A 15,378-nucleotide genomic window follows, 5' to 3' on the forward strand; every position below is an offset into this window, starting at 1 on the left:
AATCGGTATAATTTTTCATCACATTTGCCACGTAAAAAAGTTAAGGTTAGAATTTTGATGTCAAGTCCACAATTATTGTTTTAGGTTCTAAAAAACCGACCATCCAAAAGTGAACGATAGCTTGCGAAAATTTCCGTATTTCTCCTTAGATTAAATTAGGCTGCATTCATTGGTGTTCGTGCAGCAGGAGTTACTAAAAAGTTCTAATAAATAATTTTTAATAAAAATGAGGCTGAGAAGTACATAATTAACATATTATCCTTGCTGTCTGAATCGGAATGAGATGTCGTGGCATTTAAAAAACATATTTTCAATAATTTTTTTAACGTCAGTGTCAAACTGTGATCAAACTACTAAAAAAACCCGTTCACTTTTGAATGGCCGCGATTGTACATTGCTACTAAATTAAACAAAAACATAATCTATTACTGTTACTTCATTTATTTCCAAATTCGAATAGGGAATGACGTTCAAGATGGCAAATAAAACCGTGAGTTATATTTAGATATATTCACGACATATGGATATGGTCGCTTTGAACTGTGAAATCAACAGCATAAACTGCTTTTGCAGTTAATTTTTACTAGAGTGATCGGTACAAAGTTGGAACTAACAATCAAGAGTTTTCTTCCCTAAACTGGACATTTTTATTGACTGTAATGTTCACCTTTACAGCTAATTACTAGAACTGATTAATCATTTTTGTTGCAGGTCATTGCAGTTGTTAAACTTATGTCATAATTCTAATATTCGAAATTTGAAACATTTGCACCTTTAACTACACTGATCATGCGCCTATTTGTATCGATCTTTTTTCAACACTCATACCTATTAATCGGCGGAATCACTCCGTATTCGCGTGTTACGAAATGTGTTGTTCTACCCTTTATTTTATTCCAATTTGGTTAAAATATATTTACAAAATCCTGGGTATTATACAGTTTTCCGATAATCCATCAAACAAAAAATGTGTTCTGATTCCACACTTGTGGCCTCTTCCATGTTACTTGTTCTATACTTACACAATAATTTCTGTCGTTATATTTTACGAAACTCTTGATTATAAAGGATTGACCAATGTGATGAAATATTGTGACTACTTTTCATTTCTGATATCTTCATCAAATATGCTAATCAATTTCTTTGTCTTTTATCGACGTACACCACGATTAAAATTGTTCTTGTACAAAATCCGCCAGTGCGATGGTACCGAAAAAAGAGGGAACAAGTGGTCGAAAATATATTTTATAATTTTGGTATCCATCATCTTAAGTTTCACTCATGTAGACTTATATGGAATACCGACCAGTGTTCAGCTGTTGTACAGTATTCCAATAATCATCAATATCTTCGAATTATTGTTCGTCAGTGACCTATTAAGTAGTCTACGAGAAAAATTTCATCTGGTCAACGAACAACTAAAAAAAGAAGCTAACTTGGTCGATAATTTCCCTTAAACAGTCGCCAAAAGCTTAAGACAAATTCAAGATTTAATACGGCTACACTACAAACTCGTAAGTTTAGCAAAAGAAGCTAATGTACTATTCAGTACCACACATTTGGCAAGCATGGTCACATTTTTCTGTACAGTGATCGACAGCATTTACTTCCAACTGTATTTGTACGCGCACTACGATGAACGCTTTATATATGCATTCATGTTTTGCAATTTTTTCTGGTTGGGTGCTCAAACGTCGTGGTTTTTTATGTTGCTGAAAAGTTGGAGTAATACTCAAGATGAGGTAAGTGCCAAATCTCATATCTTTTTTATTTACTTGCGTAGTACTCTGTAGGCAAATAGTACCATGACTTATGTGCACGACATTTGGAACAAATACGCTTTGAAAAAAGAGTTTTATGGTTGTGGATATGTAACACATTTTCGGGTCATTTCCATAAGGTGCTTGAACACGAAGATTCGATTTACAGCAAATGACCTCGTACCACTTGATTGGACTCTACTCCACACCATGGTTGCAGCTGTTGCGACTTATGTTATCATTCTTATACAATTCAAAATTTAAAACTGTTAGAGCAACTAGTCCACCTGATGAAAAAATCACTAGTCATGCGCAGGTTTTCATTGATCTATTCTTAAACAAATATTCCACCAATATGTCCAATAAACTGTGACCTCTGCATACTATAATGTGCTCTACCATACTCTCCTCAATTCCAATTTGGCTAAAATATATTTACAAACTCTTGGGTGTTATCCAGTTTTCCGATAAACCGTCACAGAAGAAATCTGTCTTGATCATCCCATATATGTGGCCTCTTACCTTATATTTATTTTACTCTTACGTCATAATTTGGGCAGTACTATCGTTGAAAAGTCAGGAATATACAGTGTTCACCAGTATCATAAAATACTGCGACTCTCTTGGAATAATAGCATCTTTCTTGAATATGTTCACAAACTGTTTTGTATTTTACCAACGTACTCCACGCCTCACGCTCTTATTGTCTCAACTGTGTAAGTGTGGTGGTACCGAAAAACAATTGAATAACTGGATTAAAGTGTATTTCATGATCCTAGTATTCACCATTCTAACATTTACTCAATTTAACATTTTTGACATATCACCAGCTATCCAGTTGTCGTATAATATTCCAATAATAATCAACATCTTTGAATTATTGTTTGTTGGAGACATACTAAGCACTCTACACCAAAAATTTCATGTGATTAATCAGGAACTGGTTAATGAAGTTGCAGTGATCGACAAATTCCCACAGACAATTGCCCAACGCATTTGCCAGGTTCAAAAATTATCGAACAGACACCATATACTCGTCGATTTGGCTAAAGAAGCCAATGAATTGTTCAGTACCACAACACTGGCGGCCATGGTCACTTTGTTCGCTACCGTCATAGACAGTATTTATTTTAATCTCTACTTATATGCAAATTACAACGCAAATTTTGTAAACATGTTCTTGTTTTTTAACATTATCTGGCTTGCTGCTCAAGTTTCTTGGTTTTATGTGTTACTCAAAATTTGGAGTGATATTCAAGACGAGGTAAAAAAAAAATAAGTGTTTTGAATAGTTTTTATTTACAGTATTTTACAGGCCAACAGTACAATTCTTTATGTGCACGATGTTTGGAACAAGTACATGCTGAAGAAAAAATCTGTGTGGCAAGTGCGACAGTTACAGATTATCGCTGTCAGGTGTGTGAACTCTAGACTTCAATTTACGGCCAAAAAATTCATACCATTAGACTGGACTCTATGCCATACGATGATTGCAGCAGTTGTGACTTACGTCATAATATTGATACAGTTCAAAATTTAATTTATTTTGTCCATTAATCATTTAACTTCTTTTAAAAATAAAAAATATGTGTTACAAGTTAACAATGTATGTTTGAAAGTAAAGTTGTCGTTGACTGAGTACTAATAAGTAATAACTATAAAAATATGTGTTAGGAAAATTACCGAAAAGTATTAATAACTGTGCTGACTGCAAACTTTTTTCCTTCCTCAATCAAAAATGTTTCGAAATGTGTGACAATGGACCTTTACAAATAAGGATGGTCTTTGTTTCACAGTGACGTCACTGCGCAAAGGAATTCTGCGTCCTGAGAGACACACACCAAAGAATCAAAGATGTTGACAGCTATAGGTGATGTTGACAATCATAATCATATCGGATCATATGATTGCTTCTATTCGGAGCTTAAGTTTTTGCAATTGTTTACATACAGAGTTAATGCTACACTAATGAGTCACGAAACATAAAAAATTGCAAAAAGATGGATTCATAAAATGCATTTTGCATTCACAGTCTTGTTCGTTTCATCCACGTTCGTCCACATAATCTTCCGCGAAAAATGTATATCGCTTGGGTTCGTCACTTGAGACAAAACCCTTTCGTTTGCTTTCGATCAAAAAATATATAATAGTAGTTTATTTAACGAGTTCGTGTGTAATTTGAGCTTTTTTTGGCATGAGTGGGCCAGTCGAGTGAAACGAGAGTTTTAAAGGTCCACGACTGCCAAAAAAAGCCCAAATTACACAAGAACGAGTTGAATACAACATTTTTTTGTTCGACGGGCCCCCCAAAGGCTCCAAATCGCTGAAAATCTTTAAAATTAGCTTGACGTTTCGTTTTGACAAGTTGTCAAATTTATCAAAATCCGTTCACACAGGAGAAAAGTCTCAAATTCTGACAGTGTCGAACAAAAATAGTGTTTATTCGGAATCGTATTGTAATATACACATTCCTAACTTTATACGAGGGCGGAAAGTTAACCATTTCTTTTTATCTTTACTTCCCTCTCTGTTATAAGGTTTTTCCAGTGGCGTACTTAGTGAAAGTCGAAAAACAGTAGAAATGAAACTTTATCATAGAATTGTTTATTTGCTAAAAATGTAATGATTCCGAATAAAATAGTATACAAACCTCGGTGGGAATGTGTTTCATTCCTGTCTCGATTTGTTCACCTTGGCTACGCCTTGGTAAACTATCTTAGCTCTCGACAGGAATGAAACACTTTCCACCTCAGTATGTAATCTACTATTGCAGTGAGATATTTTGGAAAGTTTCCTAACTTTTCATTCACATGATTGCTTGTAATTTTAATAGTTATTTCTATATCAAGGATGCGAAATCGTTCTTTGACGTACCGAGAGAAAAATTGTCATCGAGAAGTTAAGACAATCTCAAGGTCGTCAAAGGATTTCGCAGCCACGGTGTACACAACATTTTGTGTGCAACCGAAAATTTGTAATTATAAAATGAACACGTAAAATTTCCTTCGCTGTCAATGAAAATAAAATCGGCTTACATGTCGCCACATCGCTACAGAAACGACACAAATAAAACAATTCATTTTGAAAAAATTTGTAGAAAATTACAATTTTTCAGTTCCGTGTACCTACTCATCCAGAGTTAAAGAATGTTATAAATTGTGCAGTGTCGCATTTGAAAGCTGAAAAATCGAAACGGCAATATGAAAAACGTTACGGTAACTTTAGACGTTTAGAGACTGGTGTAACAAGAAGAATGTGAAAATGGTGTCGGAAAACGTTGTATTGGCTTACTTACTGGAATTTATTTATTGTGGAAGGTAAATGTTATGTTGTGATAAGTAGCATCATCCGCCCCTTTTCAGGTTATTTTACGTTAAGGAAAACTGGTAGTACAAATGCGCTTCGCTACCAACTTTTCATGGCGTCGTTAGTAGCTCGGTTAGTAGTATGTATACTCCGTACTCTGATAGATTGCACGTTTTTTGACAGAAGACAGACACAGAAACTGGTTTGGCGGGAATTAATCTACAGGGATACAACGGTTTTCTACATAACGTGAAACAATTGAGATGGAGAGTTTAGTATTTTTCACTGCTTTATGTTTTGGAACTAGAATTTAAAAACGTGCAATATATCCGTACGGAGTATACCTACATTGCAACACTACCCTCCCTCACAGCCCCCATTGGTTAACCGTTCCCGCCGACACCACACCATCGAGAGAGTGCCAACCGACGGCTACAAAAGATCAACACTCAGCCAGCATTTTCGCAGGGACTCAGCTCCTCTAACCTCCCTCCTAGATACACTGCTTATTTTTTGTGACTTGTATTTAGTTAGTTAGTTTGCTAGAAATAAACACCGATTACATTGAACCCCAACATGCTTACTTTTACGGTCGTCGTCAAGGCAACGGCTGCGAAATTGAATTTCGCGGCCTGTTCTCGGTACGCGAAGTGCTCATTTCGCGTACGGTTGCACACAAAATAACTTCAACGAGTAAACCAACACAAAGCAATGGGAATACGGTTTGGCGGTCAACTGTTGTTTCACAAGGCGTAGATCTACTGCGCATATTTTCCATCTTTTATAATTCCATTTCAACAATTCCCAAAAATAAAGTGACAACAACGGTCCAGTTTGGATTATCATATTGCTAATCATATTTTAAAGGTTAATTATTATTGAATTTTTTTAATAAACAACTGTCAAAAAAACGTTGTCATGTTGGTAAGAGCCACACAGTGATTTTCATATACAGGGTTATTCTAAATGATTGTAGTCGAAGTAGGCCATGCCCATGTTATTACATTTTTGCCGCTTTCATGTGAACTGTCAGTTTTGTCGCTGTCACTGTCATTTTTTAGATGAAAAGTGCGATGATGAGATTTTTATTTATTTTTATTAAATTAACGATTGAATCCAGAAATATTGAGTTGCACCCAATTTAACTCCCGTGTGTACTCACTTATTCACATCACTTTGATGTTTTTTTATGTGGAGCGGCAACCAGAAATTTTACATTGAGTTTTCACGCCAACTTCGACTACAATCATTTAGAATAACCCTGTATTATACAACTAGAGAATTGAAAATTCTCGATTATACGAGACGTGTTGCCCGGAAACACCACGAGATCGTAGATCGAGTGGTGTTTCCGGCAACACGTCGAGTAATCGAGAATTTTCCATCCTCGAGTTGTATACGGGTAGACTAACGGGTCTATTTTGTAACTCTCAACGATCATCATTACTAAAGGATCCCTCGTTAGTTAGTGATTAATCGGAATATAGTGATCAAATGGTATTTTGTAAGTTTTGCTTCTCGCTAAATAACGTAAATTGACATCAGCTGTCACCGTTAAATAGTTTATGCATTTTTACTATCCACTATATTTCGTTCGTGTTGATTTGTCTTTATTAAAACTTGCTTTTGCGAGTTTTTCTAGCGATGAACAGAGACATATTGATACAAGTAGTGGCAGAATTGGAAAAGAGTTCTTATAAACTATTATTAACTGATCGGTACAAGACATAAAGATCGTGATCGATTGTTAAATCAATATTTAAGAGATGTAACTGATCCGTTCTTTACAACAAAAGAAAATTTCAGAAAACACTAGCGACTTAGTAGGAAGGCTGGACAAGATTTGTTTTTAGAAATTTTACCTTACGTAGATAACGGCAGACTCAAAAAATTCCTGCTATTATAAAATTTGTGTTAGCCCTGAGTTTTATGGCTCACGCCAGCTACCAAAAGCTTGTAGGAAGCAATAAGCAATATCTCAATCCACAGTCTTTATGAAATTTTACAAATAATTTTACAATAATGGTAAAACACTTGCTCCTTTTTTTTTTGTTTTTACTTTTATTACATATTTTTATTATTCCTGAAGAACCTATTGTTTTCTAATTCGTCAACATAGAGCTGATACTGTTACTGAGTCGTTGAACGATTAATCACTGTTGGGTGGTGATATTAGCCGTTCAAATGATATAGTCGTCTTTGTATAACTACTTAAAAACTTTATTGTATGACAAAATGTTGATGTACAAGTGTTAAGTACCAAGGATGGTGGTAGACTCTGGTTTTTACCGCTATATCTCGACTTAAATAAGGGTGGGTGATTTCACCCCTCTCACAAAGAAAGTAGGCAGGACTACCTGCTACAGTACCTCTTTCTAACAATAACGTTCAAAATTACATTATTTTGTACATATACCGCCCCCCTTGAAGGCACGGACTTCAAAAATATTGAAATTAGCAAAGATCGAACATGGTTATTAGAAAAAGGATTGTTACATAATAAACATGACAAAAAACATTAAAAAATACAAACATTGAAGTCAATTGTTAAAAAAGGGTTAATGCATAATTATAACAAATATTTACACGATACAAACATAGTCTATTCATTCACTGGCAGAACGCACACCTTTCGCGTGGCTCTTTTGAAGATGCCATTGACAGTCTTTACGGACACTACGCGCACAACACCGTCACTTCCGGGATGAAGTTCTACGATGCGTCCCAATTTCCATTGTAGTGGCGGCGTGTTGTCCTCAACTAGAATCACCATGGAACCAACTTCCAAGGCGGGGGTGGACGGTCTGGAACCGGAACCACGGAGCTGCTTGGAACGATTGATGTTTTGAACAAGGTACTCCCTTTGCCAGCGGTGCCAAAAGTGCTGCCTCATCTGTTCCACTCTTTGCCATTGCGTCAATCGGTTGATCCTCGTCGTCCTAAGATCTCTTTCGCTTATAGAAGTTAATGGCTCTCCGATGAGGAAGTGACCAGGGGTTATGGGATTAAGGTCATTAGGATCGTTACTCAAGGGACACAAAGGTCTGGAGTTTAGGACTGCTTCAATTCTTGTTAACAGGGTATACAATTCTTCGTAGGAAAGCACGACTTCTCCAATTGTTCTCTTTAAATGACCTTTAATGGATTTTACGTTTATTTCCCAAATACCGCCCATGTGCGGGGATCTGGGGGGAATGAAATGCCACGAGATACCCTTATTAGCCAGATTTTCTGTAATTTGACTAAATGAAGCTGACTTTAGAAATGTTCTTAGTTCCAGTAATTCTCTATTGGCGCCAACGAAATTTGTAGCATTGTCCGAATAAAGATGGTACACATGACCACGTCTTGATATGAAGCGTTTTAGCGCATTCAAAAAGGTTTGAGTCGTTAAGTCACCAACTAGTTCTAAATGAACGGCTTTAGTTGAAAAACAGACAAAGACGCAAATATATGCCTTCACAGTACGCTTACTGCGACCACGACACTCCTTGATGTAAATAGGCCCGGCATAATCTACGCCACTGATTGAAAATGGTCTGGTTGGTTCGACACGGGATTTGGGCAAATTACCCATAATAGGATACATAACGCTTGGTTTGACTTTAAAACATTGCAAACACTGGTGCAAAATCTTGCGTACCACACTGCGTGGAGAAATTATCCAAAAATTTTGACGTAACGCGGCTAAAGTTCCCTGAACACCAGCGTGCAGTTGCTCAATGTGCACGTGTTTGACTAATGCCTTAATCAAATGGTGATCGTTTGGTAGCACGATGGGATGTTTGACATCGTAAGTTAAGGATGAGTTTTGCAACCTACCTCCCGCGCGAATTAAATTATCATTCTTGTCGAGAAAAATATTTAAGCACAGTAAACGTGATTTCTTGTTAATCGGTTTGTTTTGTTTAAGGCAAGCTAATTCATCGTTGAATGCAACTTCTTGAATTAAACGCATGATGGCCTTCATGGAATCTTTTAATTCTTCACATGTTAAAGAACTAGGGATTTGCCTTTGGTTTGGCTTCCTACAATTGTTGATGAACCGTAATACCCATGACATTACGCGTTCAGTTTTTTTGTAATTTGAAAATTTTGTAAGAAGCGGTAGTTGTCTTTCGCGAGAATGAATATTGGTCAGAGTGACAGTTCGCCGTTCTGGAATTTCAATATCCGAAAGATTTACGTTAGATACGGGCCAAGTGTCGTTGTTTTCTGACAGCCAATCAGGACCGTTCCACCACAGTTTATTAGTTTTGAGTTGACCAGGTAAAGCACCTCGGCTTAGTACATCCGCAGGGTTACTTTCGCTTTTGACATGATACCAATCTTTCGCATCCGTTAGCGTTTGAATTTCGGAAACTCGATTTCCTACAAATGTTTGTAAGTTTGAAGATGTAGCGTTTATCCATGCCAGAACGACTGTGGAATCTGTCCAGAGAAATTGCTGATCAATTTTGACATTTATCGTTCGTAAAACTGTATTAAATAATCGCGACAACGTTAAGGCGGCACACAGCTCCAAGCGTGGTAACGTAACAGTGCGAAGAGGAGCCACACGAGATTTAGCGCAAATTAAGTGAACTTGATGATTGCCACTATGATCAGTTGTTCTTAGATAGACAGCAGCGCCATATGCGATTTGTGATGCGTCACCAAAACCATGTAGTTGCACCTGTACGGGGCTTGATTTTATTATGTTTCTGGGAATTTCGATTTCGTTTAAGTGAGCGAGTTCTTGCAAGATCTTAACCCATGCACAATAAATAGTTTCAGGTAATAGATCGTCCCATCCAATTTTCAAACTCCAGCACTGTTGAAGGATTATTTTTGCTTTTACTACTACTGGCGCCACAAGACCCAATGGATCGAATACCTGGGCAGTTTTAGACAGGATTTCGCGTTTTGTTAGTCTTTTCGGAATGTCGCACTGTTTTACCTGATAGCGTAACGAATCGTGATTAGGATTCCAAAAAAGCCCTAACGTTTTAGTGTAAGCATCCTTATCGAAACTGACGTTGAGATTAGGCTCGTGACTATCTGGAATTAATGCAGGATGATTGGCGGCCCATTTACGTAATAAGAAACCACCATGAGTTAAAATTTGAATTATTTGATCTCGTAAAGTGATTAGGTTTTCAAGTGAGTCTCCTCCCGTCAGAAGATCGTCTACGTAAAAATCCTGTTGAATTGCTTTAGCGGCTTCCGGGTACTGATTTACGTTTTGAAGAGCTAGTTCTTTAAGACATCTTGTTGCTAGAAAACTGGCCGGTTTTGTACCGTAGGTTAGAGTGGTTAATCTATACGTTTTTAGCGGATCTTCGGTGTTCTCGCGCCAAACAATTCGTTGATAGTCACTGTGATCGGGATGTATTTCTATCATACGGTACATTTTAGCTATGTCCCCGTTTACGACGTATTTAAAAGTTCTGAATCTCAACAAAATTGCAAAAAGCTCTGGCTGGATTGTAGGTCCTGCCATAAGATTGTCATTTAGACTTAATGCATCAGCTGAGCGAAATGACGCGTTAAAAACAACTCTTAACTTGGTCGATGTAGAATCCTTGAGTACCGCGTGATGGGGCAAATATGTACAGTTCGGTTTATTTAATTCGCAACCCGGAACTTCCTCCATGTGACCCAAAGAGATGTAATCCCGCATGAATTGCACATAATCTGATTTTAGTGTAGGCCTTTTGTTTAGGTTTCGTTCCAGATTGTTAAAAAACTTTACAGCACTATCGCGGTTTGACTTGAGAATTGGAGGATCATTTTTTAATGGCAGTTTAACAAGAAACTTTCCGTTTGTTTGTCTGCACGTATTTTGAATAAAATGTTGCTCGCACATAATCTCTTCATTTGAAAAGCATTTTTGTTCGGAAGGGTTGCTGCATTGTTCTAGTTCGAAGAATTTTTGCATCTGGTTCTCTAAAATGTCGCTTACCGACGTTAGAGAAAGCGAGCAGGTGCTTGAGCTATTGTTATTGTTCATATTTAGTGACCCACCCGCAATGAAACCTAAATGGGTATTTTGCAGCATTAGTTTGTTATGGTTCTTCAGTGTTATTTCCTTGCGGTCTTGACATAAAAGGTTCCAAAACAAATCAGCCCCGATAAGTAAGTCTACTGGTGCAGTTTCTAAGAATTTCGGATCGGCTAGCTGTAATTCCTTTGGAATATTTATTGCAGACATGTTTATGGTCACCAGGGGAAGATTTTCGGTTATTTTTTCCAGAACAAAACAACTTAAGTTCGCCGAAAACTTATTGTACTGAGACTTGATGTTTACCTGGACGGCCTGTTTGATGTTCGTCGAAATTTGACCAATTCCGCCAACGGTTATATTTACGGCTTTCTGCTGTAGACGTAGTTTTTTGGAAAATGATGACGTAATATAACTGTTCATGGACCCTGCATCCAGGAGAGCTCTACATTTATGTGACTTATTATTACGATCTTCTATGAGAACGATCGCGGTTGATAACAAAATAATTGATGATTGGGACCTCATAGAATGAGCGTTTAAACTTTCTACCTGTGCTGGTGTTTCATTGGTTTGCGTGATTTGTCTTTCTTTGTGAAGCAGCGTATTGTGGCTTTGATTGCATTTACGGCATTTGAATTTGGACTGACAGTTGTTAACAAAATGATTGGTTCTTAGACAATTAAGACATAACTTCAGGTTTCGAGCTTGAGCGTTTCTTTCCTCTACATTTAATTTTGTAAATTCATTGCACTGAAAGATTGTATGATCGTCATTTTTACAAAATGTACAATGTAGTTTGTTTGTGGCAACATAAGATGTAGTGCTTCGTTTTTGTGACATATTGTTTTTTGCATTATTGTGATTCGGATTGACGTTCGATTTGGGGTGCAATAGATTTAAGGATTCCAACAACTGACATTTCTTTTCTAAAAATTCGATCGTTTGACCGTAAGTTGGAACCTCGTCGGTTAATGTAGCCTGCCATTCTCTTGCAAGATTGTCGTCTAATTTATCCACAATTATTACGACTAGAAGAGCGTGCCAAGTATCAATCGGTACTTCTAGCTGTCTTAACGCGGCAACATTTGAATTCAACGTGTCTAAAAAACACCTAAGTGACGAATGCGAGGCTTTAATTACTTGGGGTGCCTTTGTGATGGCTATTATGTGATCGTGGACGATCAGCCGTTTGTTGCAGAACCGTTTCTTTAAGATATCCCACGCTACATTATAATTTTCTGATGACACCGTTAATGACTCGACTGCTCGCAAAGCTTCACCAGATAAACATGATCGCAAATATTGGAAACGTTGACAGTTGTTTAGCATGTTGTTTTCGTCTTCAATAATGGATTTAAATGAATTTTGAAATGACAACCATTCCTTATAGCAACCAGTGAAAGATTTTAAATTTAGAGTTGGCAGATTCAATTTGATTGATTGATCACGATTAGAACAATGTGAATTAGCGCTGGAACAACTACCGTTACCGTTCGTTGTGGCCGCAGTGTGCGGTGGAGGCGTCATTTGTTCAATTTTTGTTTGAATTGATGATAATACATCGAAATATTTTGACTCAATTTCGACGCGGTCCTGAGTCTGCGTTTCAACAGCTGTCGTTGAAGAATCAAGTAATTCAATTTCAGTTTGTACCTTTTCATAATCTTTGAATGTCTGTTCGATGAATGTTTTTCTAAATTTTAGTGGATTTACATCGTTATCATTTGATTGAAAGTTAGCAACAAAGCTTTGAATTCGCGTAATTTTTGTTTTTAATGAGGTTCTTTTCTTTTTTAAAGCCTCTAATTTGGCAATTGATTCATCTAATAAGGATGTCTCGGGCATAATGATTGATTTGATTTACGTGGTCGAGATGAAAATTTGCGAAATTAAGAACAATAGAAAAAGTCGTACGTAGTAATGTAGTTTGGAAGGGAAATTGAAAGGATTGAGAGCCACTAACCTTTGTTGATGTCTTGAGTGATGATCGCTTCGCTGCTACCCAATTCGGTGACTATTCGTGCTGCCCTTTTGCCCTTGCTGAAGGTGACGAAATCGTTGCTGCCCTCTGGGTGTCGAAACTGCTTCTTGAATTGTTGTTGTATTACACTTGTTATTACACTAGACGACCGTCGTGTGATATGGATTTAATCATCCGGCTCGAAGGACCAAAATTATGAACGATTAATCACTGTTGGGTGGTGATATTAGCCGTTCAAATGATATAGTCGTCTTTGTATAACTACTTAAAAACTTTATTGTATGACAAAATGTTGATGTACAAGTGTTAAGTACCAAGGATGGTGGTAGACTCTGGTTTTTACCGCTATATCTCGACTTAAATAAGGGTGGGTGATTTCACCCCTCTCACAAAGAAAGTAGGCAGGACTACCTGCTACAGTACCTCTTTCTAACAATAACGTTCAAAATTACATTATTTTGTACAGTCGTCTTTTTGATATATTTTTGTATATATTTTTTATATAACTTTACAGTCGCAAGCTTTTCTTGCCGCTTTCGTATCAGTTATTATTGATTGTGATCAGTGTTATTTACTTATTGTTATTGCATTTCCAACATTTACGCGGTAGTGACAGTAAAAAACATAAAAAGTACATGTACTGTCATGAACATATAGGCACTATAAAGTTGGCCGTTGTGCTACTATTCAACCTAAAATTGTAAACTTTTGCCATAACGATGGTTATCGAATTATAATGATAATGATAGGATTTAAGAAATACCAAATATGCTGAAATCGTTGTAGTTCAATAGCGACCAATGCTTAACGAGCATCACTATCGGACGGATAGTTGTTTAATGATAAGTTACAAAATAGACCCGTATATCATGAATAAAATAAATAAATAAATAAATAAATAAATAAACAGGTTCCCGAAACCGACTGGGCGCATTCAGTAGCAGAGCGATTTAATGTGACAGTTAGCGCAAAAATATTTGTAAGTTAAGGCGGCGAGCGAAAATACCAAGGTTGGTATATTCGAATATACAAAGGTTCGTATATTCGAAATCATGGCCTCCTTGATCGAAAGAGACAAAGTCTCTTATAAGGCCAGCCGCATTAGCTAGTTTCAGGCCTTTTTCGTGTTTTTAAGAGGGCAGCACTATAAGGGGTCTGGACTCTGGAGGGTTGCCTATCTTCAATAATATAACCTCAAATAATTGGCAGCGTAAGGTTGATTGGTAAGAATCTATAAATTTTGGGATTCTGATATGAGAACCATAAAATCATCATTTTTTTTTTATTACAATAGATAAGCCAGTTATCAAAAATTATTTATTGAACAATAATAATGTAACAATAATCATGATTATGTAATTCTAAATTATTTTCTTAATTAATTTAATTTCATAAGTTTTCTTTTTTTGGTAAGAATGTTTGTCTTTTTAAAAAATTGTGTCTTCGAATTACAATAATTACTTAGTACCGGAGATACTAATTTACCTATTATGTATTATACTGCAAACAGTGTAATTATGAATTTTACATCGAAAAATGGGGTTGATATAAAGGTATGAAATTAAAATTTGGTCAAAATATAATCGACTTTTTTATGTGGAAGATATGGCAAGATTTCCTGTATAATTTGGACCAAAAATTCTACTAATTTTATAAATCGTTCGTTTGGATAATTTAAATTTCCTCTATCTTGATTGTAAATTAATTCTAACAAGGGACTTTTCTTGTTAGGTGACGCATCACATAAAGTCGACAAACATATATCACAATTTACACCTTCTTTCAATTTCAAAATTAAATAGCCACATAGGAAAGCTGTGGCTGCTGATCCTATTTCCACATAATTTTTATTAAATGTTTATCTAAACGCTTGTAATTTTTCTAACTTTTCAAGAACGTTGTCGGGTAATACTACGATAATTTAATTAGGCTGAGCACTTAAATTTTGAATTTCTATTAATTTTGCATTTTGTATTCTAGACCAGATTTTAGATTAGATGTATTCATACTCTTCATCAATCCATTCTTTAAAATTAGTCGAACTGCATGCTCAGCCTTGGTCTGAAAACTACAAAAATATTACTAAATTAATTTTTGAAAATTCACTTCTATAAGGAAGGAATTGCTCCCTTGCCTAGTCTACGCTGTTTTATTTTTGGTATAAAACTATCTGCAGTAAAATGTTGACTACATATTGTAATAACTGCAGAGTCCGTTATCTGGTACATGTCTACGAAATAGAGAAGTAAACACTTTTAAATTCATATTACATACCAGTGTTCTCTAGTAATAGTATATTTCAAACCAAGGTAAGAAAGTGGTTTCTTGCAGACCGCAGGCAAAGA

At 36.3% G+C, this 15,378-nt stretch overlaps 2 protein-coding genes across 3 annotated transcripts in view; both read right to left on the reverse strand.

The window, feature by feature from the left end:
• LOC138125088 (uncharacterized) overlaps positions 1 to 15,378 on the reverse strand; it is a 32,042-nt gene that overhangs the window by 11,809 nt on the left and 4,855 nt on the right. The gene's annotated exons all lie outside the window — the stretch shown is intronic.
• Positions 7,669 to 8,241, reverse strand: LOC138122584 (uncharacterized). Its single transcript, XM_069036817.1, has one exon. The coding sequence runs from the start codon at positions 8,239 to 8,241 to the stop codon at positions 7,669 to 7,671; it is 573 nt and encodes a 190-aa protein (XP_068892918.1).

Source organism: Tenebrio molitor, chromosome 2, assembly GCF_963966145.1.
Source record: "Tenebrio molitor chromosome 2, icTenMoli1.1, whole genome shotgun sequence".
NCBI classification, from domain to species: domain Eukaryota; kingdom Metazoa; phylum Arthropoda; class Insecta; order Coleoptera; family Tenebrionidae; genus Tenebrio; species Tenebrio molitor.

Coding starts and splice junctions, on each gene's coding strand:
- LOC138122584 (XM_069036817.1), bottom strand. CDS start 8,241: ATGGGCGGTATTTGGGAAATAAACGTAAAATCCATTAAAGGTCATTTA.